Below are 13,596 nucleotides of genomic sequence, written 5' to 3' on the forward strand. Positions count from 1 at the left end.
AGTGTACCTGCTCTCAACAGTCGCGGAGTGCCAAGCACCAGAAGCTAGGACGACTGCGTAGCCGCCGCCAAGCGTGATGTTCAAATACTTCGGGATGGAGCCAATTCTTGTCGAGGAGCCTTACCCTAGATAAAGCTCTAGCTCGACCTCATTCGAGATATCCCTTTCCACATCGCTTTCCCCTGACTATCGCCCATGTATGACCACCTCGTCGGCCCTCGTCCTTATCTTCTCCCTAATTCTCGCGTATCTCGCGCTACCATACGTCAGCTCTCAAACGCCCGCTTCGTTATCTTATACACCTCATGGCGTATCGTATTCTAGTGTGACCCGTCTGGCCGGCAACGGCCAAAACCAGACCCTCAGTCCGCAAGAGCTCAACTATGTAACCTCTCGTCGAGATGGAACGTTTCTCAGTGCGTGGCAAGCCTACCCCAACAATGTCCAAAATGTCACAATCGGCGACTCAGAATGTGACTTCGTCGTCCTATATGGCGGCCCTGATGAACGGCGGTACTCGGTCGACGGAGTTCCCTACTCTCAATATCGCACTTACTGGAGGAGGCGGCCGTGCGACTAAGTTTAGCGCAGCCGTCCTGAATGCATTCGACTAACGTAACCGGACTGTCACAGCTGATTGCTATACCGGCGAATTATCAGTAATTGTAATCCTCTACTATTCGGTACTAGTGATGAAACTGCATACATACTCTGTCGTTGCAAGAAAGCTTGTTTCGTGACTTGGATCTAGTCGCCATCAGCCCATTATGGAAGGCGAGAGCTTTCGATCCTAACATGAGCAAACACATGGATGTTTGCTATGGTCGTCTGCTGGAATATCAACGAAGTTTCTATCGTTATGGAGCTTTTCGCGAGTCATGCATCTGAAGATAAGGCCTGATTTCAAACGGTAGCAGCGAAGAACCAACAAAGCGGAGAGCGGTCCTGCAGGTAAGTTCAAGTTGGGCACATGAAAAGAACCTTGAAAGCGAGTGAGCGGTACAGATAGCATCAGATACACTAGATTTTGACACTGGGCTCGATCTCTCCAAGTAGCATAGTGCCATCTTTGCTTCCTGTGAGAACTACAAAAAAGTCATGCTTAGTCTTCCCTTGGATATTGTAAGACAATATAAGGCTTACTGATGGGCTCCGTAGGGTGGAAGTCGACGGCGGTGACAGTTCCTTTGTGCCCAGGAAGCTATATTTGTGAACGTAAATCCAATATAAGCTCTCCATAGGAGCAACAAGCCGCACCTTGTATTGCACCTGCCCGCTCTCAACGTCCCAGATACACACCGTGCGGTCTGCTCCACCGACACCGACACGCCTACCTCCGTCGTCCCTGCTCCATGCCCCACGAAGGAGTGTGTTCTCGAAGCCAGCTGGGGCTCCCATAAGAACACGATGTATGCGCGATGGCGTGGGCGAGAACGGCCGGATGTCGTGGACGAGTGTCTGACTCGAAAGCGAGGGCGAGAGCAGGAAGTTACCGTTCGGCGAGATTGCGAGTGACGTTGGCGTGTCAGTATGTCCCGTCAGCGAGGGGAGCTCCGATGACGGCGAGCGGATATCCAGTACCTACACGGGCTTGTTAGTAAGACAGGCCAGCCAGACAGGGCAAAGTACCTGCTCACATGAATTTCGTTGTCCACCGCACCCGCATATACCACCGAGCCGTCTGCACTCCAACATACGGCCGTGACAGGGCATCCGACCTGCCAGACTTTGACAGGCGCCTTGTCTCCCTCGTCACCACCCTCCCAGACGCGCACGGTGCCGTCGTCGCTGCCGGAGGCGATAAGCTCACCACCTGCAACGCCGCTGACAGTCCTGTCGAGGCTGTTCACGATCCCGCGGTGCGCGCGCAGCTTGCGCACGCGCTCGCCCGACGCGAGCGATACGACCGCGAGCGTATGGTCTGCAGACGCGGTATATAGCAACGGGTGCACTGCGCTGAAGTGCACGTCAAGAATTGGCGCTTTGTGCATTGCGGACAGTAGTCCATAGTTGGTATTCGGGGAGTACGTCTTCCACAGCGCTGTAAGCAGCAAGTGAGTTTTTAAGCGGGAGGTGAGTGGGTGGCGAGACACGTACAGACACTGCGGTCCGCCGAGCACGCGACTATATTCTGCCCCGAGGGATCAAAGCGACAGCTCAGGATCTCTGCCTACGAAAACCACGCTCATGTCAGCATTGTGTGACCCGGCGTATGTTTCGACACGAACAGGCCAAATAGACGTACGCTATGTGACCCACTCAGGCTGACGATAGGTGCCTCGAGCGCACTCGTGCGCTTCACTGTCCGTACAAGACCCTGTTCCTTCTCTCCCGCAGACGAGATGACGAGCTGTTGCTGGTCAGAAGGCATGGGTGAAGACCGAGCACGCTTGATGACTGCGCCGCCTGGGGGCGGAGGCGGCGATCCGGGTCGTTTTGACATTGGGTCAGCTGAGAGGGCACAGATATGTAATTTTAGGTTGAACAAAGACTGATCCTTGAGAAGGAGGACGGAGAGAGACAGAGGTGGTGAGTGTAATAAACAAACAGAGCCCCGTGAGGTTTGACGCAGGGAGCAGTTGAGCGTCTAATATGATTTATTCTCGAATTTTTGGAAATTTTCTTTCGAAAAGACTAAACAACATTTACAGGTCATGGTACACATGCGAATACAAGTACAATGTTATTCGAAATCTGGAGCAATTATGAGTCGTCGATGAAGACCTCACTCATCTTGATCAGCATAGTACCGATCCGTGTGGAAGCTGGTGAGCGAAAGCATGACCGACTCCATATACCACCATCTCGTCGGCTCGCCGTTCTTCCCCGGAGCTCCACGCTGCTTACTTTTCTTCTTGCTGTCCCACGACTGCGGCCTTTCCTTCATGTCGTCGCCCGGTTCCACCTTGCGTGCGATCTGCACGAACGTCGCGAGCACACCCATGCCAACGAATGGCTCGAGCTTGTCGAGCGTCTCGGGGTCCACGAGAACGTGCACCGCGTCGGAGCGCGGGTCGAACGGCGAGTTTAGGCTGCCTTCGTCATTCGGCGGGGGCGGCGGGGGCGGCGGGTTGCGCAGGCCATGGTTCAGCAGGTCTGATTTGGTCAGCGTCGGCAGCACGACCTTCCCGCGCGAGTCGGGCAGAATTTGCGGCGGCGTGATGTCCGACGCGACGTGGTTCCCGACCTTGACCCACGGCGTGAACACGACGACGCCGAGCCGCTGCGCGAGCTCCGCCTCGACCGCTTCCGCGGGTGTCAGGCCCTTCTGCTTCTTCGCGTTCTTCGCGGGTGCGGGCACCGGGCGGATGATCTTCGCGATCTTGCGCGTCGAGCGCTCGATGACGCCCGTCGTATGCGTGGACGGCAGCGCGGTCGGGCCCAGGAGCTCGATGAGTGCGTTCTTCTGCTCGATAATCCACACGGAGTCGAGCGGTGCGGCCGTACCCCAGCTGCCCATGACAGTGTCGTTGTTGGCTGACTGGCTCTGATCCCAGGTGAAATTGTGCCAGGAATTCGGGGGCTGTTCATCCGGCTTGAGCTCGAATTCAGCCTCCCCACCATTCTGATCGACATTGTCTCGGATCGCGTCTCGCACAGCAGCCGAGTCATGGTCGATGGCGTTCGGGTCGATGGCCTCTACCGTCGGGTCGTCCTCCCGCATCTTGTCGAGTGCCTCAGACTGGGACTCGAGTTTACGCTTCTTGGCGTCAGGTTCCTTGCTTGCGCCTACGTCGGACTCGGACTCGTCGTTTGCAGCGTCTTCATCTTCTGCGTCCGCCGCCTCGTGGAGGATGCCACCACCAAACATGCCGGGCGTCACATTGCCATTGAGCTCTTCGAATCCGGCGCTGACGCGGTCTGGCAGGGTCTGAGCGACTGTCCACGTCGCAGGCAGTTCTTCCTTGGCACGGTCGCAGAGCGCGGCTGCACGTTTGAGGGCAGCTTCCTCTTCGGGGAAGACGCGGTTGCGAATGAGGTATCTGAGGAAGAAGGCGATGAGGATTGGACCCTCTTTGCACTTCTCCTTTGAACTAGACTCATCGTCAGAACTCATCATGAGTAAGCACTGCACATATGCGCACTGGACATAGCCCTTGTCGCGCCAGTGGCTTGAGAAGAAGATCTTAACCGTCTGTTCAGGATCGTTGAGGAACGCCTCCTTCTTGTTCTCCTGCGCTTCGCTCCAGCGCTCGCGTCGTGTGAGGGCTTCTTCGTCGAGCTCCTTGGGTTGCAGCTGTGAGTGGCGCTCGCCCTCGTTCTGCTGCCGGCCCTCGGCATCGTCGACCACTGTGACGGTCGTCTGGCCCTCAGGTGCGTCGGCATCCCCACCGTCGTCTTCGTCTTCGTCCTCCAACTGATCCTGTTGCTTGCTTTTCTTGGGCTCCGACTGGATCTGACTGATCAATCCCAGATAGTGACGCCACTGCGCGGCAGAATGAGTACACGAGAACAGAGCATCTCGAGGCACTCGAGGCACGTACGTAGTCCCAAAGCAGGAGCGGATTGCTCTCGGTCAACGGCGGGGGCCACGGCCGGCAGGTTTTGAACTCGAGTGCAGCCGAATAGAGACTACCGATGCGGTCCAGCGCGCTGGAAAGCAGAAAGCGTGAAGTAATAGCGCACGGACTACGGTGATCGCGACTCACGGGTCAATGTTCGCACGTCTGGTCGTCTCAAACTCATCCCAGTCTTCATACCAGGTCATGCGTTTGGAAACGCCGTCAGGGCCGACGGTCGTCTTCTTCATCTTCTTGTTGCTCTTGTGCTTCATTCTTTCAGCAGGCGTCAGGCTGTGGCTCGACGCGAGTCGAACAACGGGGATGCCTCTGCCGTCGTGTTCAATCTCGCCGGAATCTGGGTCGAGGACGACCTGGATGCCTGCGGGCTTGAACTCGCTCCAAATGGGGATCTTTGCACCTGGCGGTGGCTCAGGGAACGGTGGGAAAACGATGAACGGCCGCTCGTGAGGGTGCACGGGGGTGACAGGGACATCATCGACGAGCATCTCCCCTACTTATATAGGCCAACAAAAGTGTAAGACGTTGGTACGAGCAAGAGACGTAACGGCGGGACAATTAGACTAATTAGCGGGGAACTCGACACTGCGCAGGATTCATTCTCCGCTGATGCCCGACGCGTTCTTTGGCCTTTCACGCGTCGATACCATACAGAGCAATATACGCATCAATTCCCACGCTGTAGTTTGGCTTGCGTGACGTTCTTATGAACAGAATACTGAAGAACGAGAGGATAGTCCGCCAACGTGACCAACCTGCAACGTTTCAAATTTCAAATTTCAACGTTCAACAGCCGGAAGCAATCTTGAGTCTTGACGCGTTGTCCGCGCGCGACGCACGTGATAGCGCTCGATCCAAGCGCCCAATTATCGGGACTTTGGACACGCCCATCTCGCATGCCCCTGCCTCTGCTTCTCGCTTGACACGCACTTCCCCGACCTTTTCAACGTGAACGACATCGTAAAATACCCTTCACATCTCTCTCGCCTTCCGTCACAGCAAGCATACCCGTCATCACTTCGATATCTCGCTTAGACGGCCGATACCCTCTCTATAATCGCACGCACTCCAGCTAGCAGGCCTAGCGCGTTAAGATGGTTTTTGGATTCTTGCTCAGGAGACAGTCGACACAGACTACTATCGAAGGGCCGTACTCGTCGCCGAAAGGTTCCCTCGCACATATACCGCGCCCGACGTCACCAGATAATGACATGCAAGAGGACGTCACCAATGAGGCCACAGAGGGCCCGACGCACATTCAGGCACAAGTACAACAGCTCCAATTGCGTACGCCGTCTCCGTCTGTAGCGGACTCTGCGTCCGCCGCGCCAGGCGGTCGGCACCCCTCCGAAGCCTTGGCACCTGTACTTGAGACTATCCGCCCGTTGCTTGAGCCGAGCCCGGAGGCGCTGACCGCGCTCGTGTCGTCCATACCCACGAAGACACTGCACACATACACACTAGCACAGATACCCACATCACCTCAGCCGGTGCTCGATGCGCTCGCCACATTCTTTGCGACTCTGACGCCCCCGCCGCGGCTGCACTGCGTGCGGTGCCACAAGGACTACGTCGAGGTCGAGAACGACGATCGCAGCTGCCTTGTGCCGCATGACGACGAGAGCGCCGAAGTCGAACGCGTCGGGCGCAGCGGTCACGAGCGCAGGACGAACGAGGGTACCGAGTACGAGACTCTATGGGGCTGCTGCGGTAAAACGACCGAGGGTGACGGGAGCCAAGGTCCGCCGGATGGGTGGTGCTACGAGGGAAAACATACGGTACATCCTATATTACCTTACTTCCTTCAGCCAATCCCTGACGCAATGACCTACGCAGACTGACATCAAACGTGCTCGCTTCCGCGCCGACTCAACACTACAAGACGACAAGCTCGTCTCGTGCCTGCGGCTCAACTGCCACGGCATCCGTGCGCACATGCCTCGCGAAGCCAACACGCGCAAACGCGCGCGGAAGACCTACAGAGAGGCGAGCTCGGAAGAAAACGACAGTGCAGGCGCGTCTGACAGCGGCGTTGACGAAATTGCCGGTCGGGCACGGAGCACGAAACATGAGACGACTGCGCAGCTCAAGCGGAAGTCAAAGTCGAAACAGAGAGCTGACGACCCGATGGACGTCGACCCCTCGCACGAGGAAGGCGTGAGTGTTGCGGGCGGCGCAGGTAAAGGCAAGGAGAAGGAGCAGGATGCGCCGCCGGCGCCACCGAAGCGTCCGCGGGGACGTGCACGCAAGTCGATCCCCACTGCAGACGCAGAAGGCTCTCCATCCGTGTCAGCACGCGCACCGAAGCGGCGCGGGCGTCAGCCAAAGACGGCGGCAGTGCTCGAAGACAGCGAGCGCGAGACGAGCCGCGGGCGCGGCACCGCGTCACCCGTGCGCCGCGAGACCGAGCTGCCTCGCACTCGCTCGCTCAGCCGCACAAGGGCGGCAGAGGAAGAGGCGACGCGTGGTGCGGGGCGTCCGGGACACAAGCCCAAGAGCCGGTCGCGCACAAAGATGGCCGAGGTTGTGTGCGGCGTGCGGAGCGACTCGGGCGAGGCGGACGACGAGCAGCCGAAGAAGAAGCGCAAGCTGGGCGTGGCGTGAGCGTGCATAGGCTGCAGGATTGGATAAATTATCTGTAATACGGTCTCCGGCTGTGTCGGGGTCGGTGTCTAGGTTGTATGGTATAGAACATGTTCATGCACAGGCTGCTTTTGGTTGTTGTGGCTTAGTGGTACTTTTAGTTCGGACCGCACCTTTTGCTTGATGCATACTTTCATCACACTAGAATAATTCAGTTGGTTGTGCTATCGCTGATTCGCAAGTGAGTACACTAGTGCTCTTTGCTTTGTCTGTTAGCTCTTCGAGGGCGGGATACACCAAAAAGGGAAAGAGGGCGCTTTAATGCTGCCAGAGCGCTCCAGCGTTCAATAACCTCTCGCAAACCTAGACTCATATCCAGCTCACCGGAGGATGTCTGTCCTCTTGGAGACGTCTTTGGGTGATATCGTAATTGACTTGGAGGTAGAGGCTTGTCCAAAGACGTGCGAGAACTTTCTCAAGCTCTGTAAAGTGTACTATTACAACCTGCATGCTTTCTTCAATGGTGCGCCGTTATATCTCGTTCTGGAGAGCGAAATAGCTTACTCTCGTCCATGAAGTCTCGAAAGACTTTCTAGCGCAGGCTGGGGACCCGACTGCGACTGGAACGGGTGGCGAGTCTATCTGGTCACTCATCGCTTCGAAGCAGGGCACTCAGGCACCCCGCTATTTCACACCCGAGTCCGTGCCACGACTGAAGCACAAACATAAGGGTACAGTCTCCATGGCTGTTGCGCCTGCACTCGAGGACGGTACCAAGGGAGGTTGCGGCAGCCAGTTTTTCATCACCCTCGGCGAGAACATCGACTACCTCGATGGGAAGCACGCCGTGTTCGGGCATGTTGTTGAAGGGATTGAGACACTAGAGAGACTTAACGAAGTGTTTGTCGGTCAGGAGGGGCGGCCGTTCAAGGATGTGCGGATACGACACGTCGAAGTCCTCGGTGCGGTCACAGCTCGCTTGCCGCTGTCCAGCGCATGCTTACCTCCTCTTAGACGACCCATTTCCCGACCCAGGAGGCCTTGTTGTCCCAGACAGCATCCCTACGCGCCCTCCCGACAACTCGACTCGCATTGCTGAAGATGAGGACCCGCTCGCGACTCTGCCTGAAGAGGAGGCTGAGGAACTCCGGCGCAAAAAGGCAGCAGAGGCGTCCGCGCTGACGCTCGAGATGGTGGGTGACCTGCCGTTCGCGAACGTGCGCCCGCCCGAGAACGTCCTCTTCGTGTGCAAGCTGAACCCGGTCACGCGCGACGAAGACCTCGAGCTGATTTTCTCCCGCTTCGGGACGATCATGAGCTGCCAGGTCATCCGCGACAAGCGCACGGGCGACTCGCTCCAGTACGCATTCATCGAGTTCGATCGCCGCGAGGACGCCGAGCAGGCGTACTTCAAGATGCAAAACGTGCTCGTGGACGACCGACGGATATGGGTCGACTTGTGAGTTCATACGCGTCGCTTGTTAGTTCGCTCTGCTCACGTCTGTGCACCTCCCCTCCCCAACAGCTCGCAGTCCGTCTCGCGCCTCAACAACGGCAAGTGGTCCAATGATGCCAAGCTCGGCCCGCGGAGGAAGCCAGGTGCTTCTAATTTCGGCGGGCGCGAGGACCTTGAAGAGACGCGTCGGTACCGCGCCGGCTCGGCCGACCGCAATGGTGGTTACGACATGGTCTTCGACGTACCCGATGACAGGCATCACCGGCGGCGGAGTAGGAGTCGCAGCCCGGGGCGGGACAGAGACCGAGAGCGGGATAGGGACGAAGAACGAAGATACGACAGAGATCGCGATGGCCGCCGAGGGCGCGACAGACCAAGGAGTAGGAGCAGAGATCGTCACCGAGATGACAGAGATAGACGGAGACGGTAGTCTTGCGTTACTTGTCGTTCTTCAGCAATCTCCTGGTCAAGCTTGCACCAGCGCGCCGGCTCAATATATCGAATCATTCATGCATCTTCCTACCTGTATACGAGCAAGCCTGATGAGCCCTCCAAGTCACCATTTGTTAGGATTAGAACGAAGGCCTCGTAGAGACCGCGGGTAATCAGCATCCCCTTGCGAATCGACTGTAGTAATCATCACATGGCCATGGGGGATGTCCTAATCATCTTGACGCATGTGATGGCACATTACATCGCCACTTTGATCTAAATATCGGATAGAGCAGTCAGCATGTGCCTTCGGGGTTAGATCTAAGGCTGTAATCGTATGGTCATACAGGATTTCGTTGCACAAACCGCATCCTGATCCTGATCTTCAACGCTTTTTGTCTCGGCCGCCGGACGTCACCAAGGCTTTTATCGGTCATTTTATTTCAACTGTCGGACGCTCATTTAATTTCCCCCTCGGGCGCGCCCTCCTCACCTTATAATGTACCTGTACGACCAGTCCGGCGGGGCGGCGAGTTTGACCGTGACCTGTGACACCGGTCAAGAATGCGGCGGTCAAACGGTGGCGGCAGCCCAACCGTGACCCGACAGAGTAACAACACAGACAGAAACAGTAATAGCGCTACGGAAAGCACATGTAGGTGTCTTCTTGTAATTTTTGCACCACAGGCCCGAAAAATATCGAATATCGATTTTAGCAGAAAAAAATGTGGAAAGGGGGCCCTTTGTGACGACGTGACCGCCGCTCTCGAGAGCGGCGGTCCGGAGCTATGTGACGCGTGACGCGCCGGACTGGTCAGTAATGTTTGTCCTCTTTCGTTCTGAGACTTTAAACTTTCCCCTCGCGACGAAGGTATGAATTTCTCGTCGTCTTACACGAGTACAAGCGATGCATTTGCTTAATCTTTCCCCTCGAAAAGAAGAGTAGACTACCGTCCGAATGTTCTCGACCAGCGCCCCGGTCAGGGTTTAAAGACTCAGATACAGGGCTTCGGGCGTCGAAATATTGTGCAATTACAAGAGTACCTTCCTCGTCTGGTACCGGATGCAGGACCCCAAACGGAAGAGAGAGAGACAGAACTGGAAGTATGCATCAGGGCAGAAATTGAATGCCACCAACAATTCATAGTACAAGATGGGTGCAGCATCGATTACACCGGAACACCGATGACCTGGGCGTTGCTAGCCCCGAGAGATCGGTAAATCCGTACGGTCTTCCACCCAGTCTGCTCCATGAGCTCTGCTATCTGCTTCGGCGTGCGCTCCTTCCCATTGTGACATCCCATCATCTATTATGTATATCAGCGAATTGCAGTGTGCGGCGGAAGGATAAGAAGTGTACCAGCATGTCAATGTAGTACGAAGGGGTCGCGACATGCCCCATGTTCGGCAGCAGAGGCCTGGGCGGAACCGGACATTCGGCACCAGGGATACCCTTCAGACTGTCATCATCACATGCGTACGAGAGCAGACTGCCGACGATCACAATGCGAGTGTCCTGTGAAGCTGCATCGCGGAGGTTGCGCAGGATTTGGAGACAGTACTTGTCGGACCAGTCATGGATGATGTTGCGTAATAGGAAGACCGAAGCGTTCTTGACCGGCTGAGGGGAGAAGAAATCATGTACTGCATTGACTATCAGTCTAAGTGTCGTTGCAATACATCGGGAAACTCGCCTTGGAGGACAACCCTCTGAGACTTCAATGCATTGGGCAATTGGTCATCCCAGAACTGAGAAGACGATGAGCTGGCTAGCGAGTGTGTACATGGAAGACGTACTTGAACAGCATCCTCCATGATTTTTTCACGATCCTGGACCACGAAGCGCAGGTGTGAATAGTTCTGGGCCAGTGTCATAGACTGGGCTCCAAGTCCACCACCGACATCTACGACAAGTGCGTCTTGCTTGAGATTCTTCCAGTCGAAACCTGATTGCAAGATCACGATCACGAGTGGGGAGAGGCACACAAGGTACGTACCGTCCAGTATTGCGTTGAGTGGAGACACTTGTCTAGAACCCTCCATTGCGAGGGAAAAACGCACTTTTCGATGCTCGTTACCCTTCTGCTCAAACCATTCCCATATGGGCAGGTTCATCCTGAAGGCAAGATTCAGAGCGATCTCATTTGGCTCCTGCGACTTGGCAGTCTTGGGATCCAGCAGCACGTCTTGGAGATACGCCGCTGCTTTTGCAGCTTCGTCCGTGCTTCCGCCGTTGTCAGTCCCACAGCTGATATCGACACCCGAGCAACCAACTCACCTATGTCCTATACCTGCAGCAATACCGAGAGTGCCGACATGCTTGTCGTCAGGGCTTAACGAGTGACTGAATTAGTCCATATCTGTGAGCAAGTGGAAATGACATACTTGGCCAGGATATCCTTGACTGACTTTCCAGTGTCCAGACAGGACGAGATGCGATTGTGCGTGAAGACGTCAGGTGCGACTTCAACGAAGATATGGTTAGTGGCGAGCACGCGGAGCACGCGGGCTAGAGTGGCTGTTAGACGCGTATGTCATGGAAAAGATATGAGACGACGAACCAAGCTTTGACGGGTCGATGTTGCTTGCACGTGCGATCTCATTGACATGTGCTCCCTGCGACGCGTTACATAAGCTGATAGTTCAGCACATTGTTTAACAGCAACAAACCTTGGGACCGGCCTCCCTCAAGGCCTCGGCCACGTTGGCTTCTGTCGCTATGCCCAACGATGTGGCCAGAAAATACTACGAGCGGGTACATCAAGATGGGCCGATAGTATATTTTCAGAATGCCTTGGACATACCTGTGTCCCCACGGCTACGATAGTTTGCCTCGGCGAACGGACAGAATTGATAAGCTGGTATGCGGCGGAAACGATGACTGCGCATGCTCTGTCGACCTCGGGCTGCATCCGCGGCGCCTCAGACTCTAGAGACATCGGGGTGTAAGGCGAAGGGAACTCCATGCTCTTTGACATCAGGGATGCTTCAATGGAATCAATGGAGCCCTGGATAATCTTGGAGAGAGCCTTCAGCTCCGACAGAGCGTTAGGAGTACTGACACTGGTTAAAGCGAATGTTAAGCTGGAAACTACAGACGAGTTCAGAATATCCCCCTCATACCTAGTGCTCATTGTTCTCGACGTCTTACTGAACTTGGAGCGGACCTTGGAATGAGATGAGAGTAAGGAAGGTTTGGAGCCTATGTTGGTGAGCGAGAGTCGAAGAGGCAAGGGAACTTAGGGACTGGTGTCCTCATCTAAAATACCCACTCACGAGGCGCCCCTCATGGGGCACTGCACGCCCAGCCAACCAGCAATGTGCAAGACGGTGGCTAAACGTTCTGTACGACGTTTGGACGCTTTCTCGTCCAAACGTCGTCCAACCGTCGGTCCCAACCCCTGTATCTTCTGCAAACGCTGGTGGTTGAAATGATGCATCAGCGTCCTTACCCTTTCGGCCGCCAGGCCCAGCAGCCCAATGGTATGCAAGACGGTGATTAAACGATCTGGACGACGTTTGGACGAGAAAGACTCTTTTTGGCGGCAGCAGCTCCCAGGCCCAGCACCCCAATGGTATGCAAGATGGTGATTAAGCGATCTGGACAATGTTTGGACAAAGAGACCTTTTTTGGCGGGAGCAGCTCCCAGGCCCAACACCCCAGTGGTATGCAAGACAGTGATCATGATTACAGCACCTTGCAAAAAGCTTGTCACTTCGACGTAAGAGAAAGAAAGAAAGGCAAGCAGTCGGGCGCCCTTTGCCCATTGGCAAAAGCGCTCTGACAGCATGCAGGACGGTCGTCGCTGTCTGGCATAATAGCTAGTATTCTTAAATATACAAAAACAATATTATAGCGTACTATAAACATTCAATCATATATCACTAAAGGTGACGATAATGCAGGCGCCTAAAGATAAGCGCTAGTCTCTTCTCTTCTCGCCGAAAGTGACAAGCTCTTTGCAAACGGCTGTAAACAATCTGGACGACGTTTGGACGAGAAAGCGTCCAAACGTCGGTCCTAACCCCTGTATCTTCTGCAAACGTCGGTGGCTGAATTGATGCATCAACGTCCAGCTTACCCTTTTTGGCTGCCAGGCCCAGCAGGCCAGTGGTGTGCAAGACGGTGATTGAATGCTCTGGACGACGTTTGGACGCTTTCTCGTCCAAACGTCGGTTGTTGAAGTGCGTCAACGTCCTTAATAATTGCGCCGCGCGGCGCGCGGATGTGTACGAGCTGTGCGCGAATATGTCAACAGTGCAGGCAACAATGAGTGCAGGACCATACCTGAGGCATTTGGAAGTGGGAATTCTTGGGCAGGTCCGTCGCATATCCCTGCTACCGTACCTGAGAGCTCTGCTGTCTGGTCTTGGAGGCCTCCTTGGTCGCTGCGCAAGCACTCTACTGTACGGTCTGCCCATATGGTGTGACATCAGCACTTTATATGCTGCACTTTCCTATATTTTGTTGTCATTCTCCGTGCCGATCTCACTACCATTGCAGAACTCTTTCGTTTGCCTCGATGACAAGCCTGGCGTTCCCAGGGGGCGGCGGCGATCTCTAAACAGCTGCTAATTGGCTACTATGTGGACGTCGAGCCGTGA

The 13,596-nt window shown here is 55.4% G+C and overlaps 5 protein-coding genes across 5 annotated transcripts; 2 read left to right on the top strand and 3 right to left on the bottom strand.

Annotated features, from left to right (window-relative positions):
• Positions 1-2,556, bottom strand: PHACADRAFT_170589 (uncharacterized protein). The gene is made up of 6 exons (XM_007392488.1): positions 2,246-2,556; positions 2,098-2,170; positions 1,638-2,041; positions 1,258-1,581; positions 1,144-1,201; positions 1-1,085 (listed from the first exon to the last, which is right to left on the bottom strand). Exons 1-6 carry the CDS (start codon positions 2,441-2,443, stop codon positions 1,021-1,023), a joined length of 1,122 nt encoding a protein of 373 aa, XP_007392550.1. The 5' UTR covers positions 2,444-2,556; the 3' UTR covers positions 1-1,020.
• A 30-nt stretch (positions 2,557-2,586) lies between these two features.
• PHACADRAFT_206218 (uncharacterized protein) lies at positions 2,587-5,071 on the bottom strand. Its single transcript, XM_007392489.1, has 4 exons — positions 4,650-5,071; positions 4,485-4,593; positions 4,086-4,426; positions 2,587-4,034 (listed from the first exon to the last, which is right to left on the bottom strand). Exons 1-4 carry the CDS (start codon positions 5,006-5,008, stop codon positions 2,726-2,728), a joined length of 2,118 nt encoding a protein of 705 aa, XP_007392551.1. The 5' UTR covers positions 5,009-5,071; the 3' UTR covers positions 2,587-2,725.
• A 660-nt stretch (positions 5,072-5,731) lies between these two features.
• PHACADRAFT_85695 (uncharacterized protein) lies at positions 5,732-7,124 on the top strand (the record flags this gene model as incomplete). The annotated part of the gene is made up of 2 exons (XM_007392490.1): positions 5,732-6,298; positions 6,357-7,124. 2 exons carry the CDS (start codon positions 5,732-5,734, stop codon positions 7,122-7,124), a joined length of 1,335 nt encoding a protein of 444 aa, XP_007392552.1.
• Positions 7,125-7,467: 343 nt separating this feature from the next.
• On the top strand, positions 7,468-9,059 carry PHACADRAFT_138409 (uncharacterized protein). The gene is made up of 4 exons (XM_007392491.1): positions 7,468-7,626; positions 7,682-8,065; positions 8,118-8,562; positions 8,629-9,059. The coding sequence occupies exons 1-4, from the start codon at positions 7,494-7,496 to the stop codon at positions 8,987-8,989; spliced, it is 1,323 nt and encodes a 440-aa protein (XP_007392553.1). The 5' UTR covers positions 7,468-7,493; the 3' UTR covers positions 8,990-9,059.
• Positions 9,060-10,003: 944 nt separating this feature from the next.
• Positions 10,004-12,482, bottom strand: PHACADRAFT_250851 (uncharacterized protein). The gene is made up of 12 exons (XM_007392492.1): positions 12,268-12,482; positions 12,115-12,193; positions 11,796-12,054; positions 11,662-11,736; positions 11,553-11,607; positions 11,377-11,500; positions 11,270-11,323; positions 10,989-11,215; positions 10,789-10,937; positions 10,686-10,740; positions 10,352-10,635; positions 10,004-10,298 (listed from the first exon to the last, which is right to left on the bottom strand). The coding sequence occupies exons 2-12, from the start codon at positions 12,123-12,125 to the stop codon at positions 10,161-10,163; spliced, it is 1,431 nt and encodes a 476-aa protein (XP_007392554.1). The 5' UTR covers positions 12,126-12,193; positions 12,268-12,482; the 3' UTR covers positions 10,004-10,160.
• Between the last annotated feature and the right edge of the window lie 1,114 nt (positions 12,483-13,596).

The sequence above is a fragment of the Phanerochaete carnosa genome (assembly GCF_000300595.1).
Source record: "Phanerochaete carnosa HHB-10118-sp unplaced genomic scaffold PHACAscaffold_2, whole genome shotgun sequence".
NCBI lineage: Eukaryota > Fungi > Basidiomycota > Agaricomycetes > Polyporales > Phanerochaetaceae > Phanerochaete > Phanerochaete carnosa.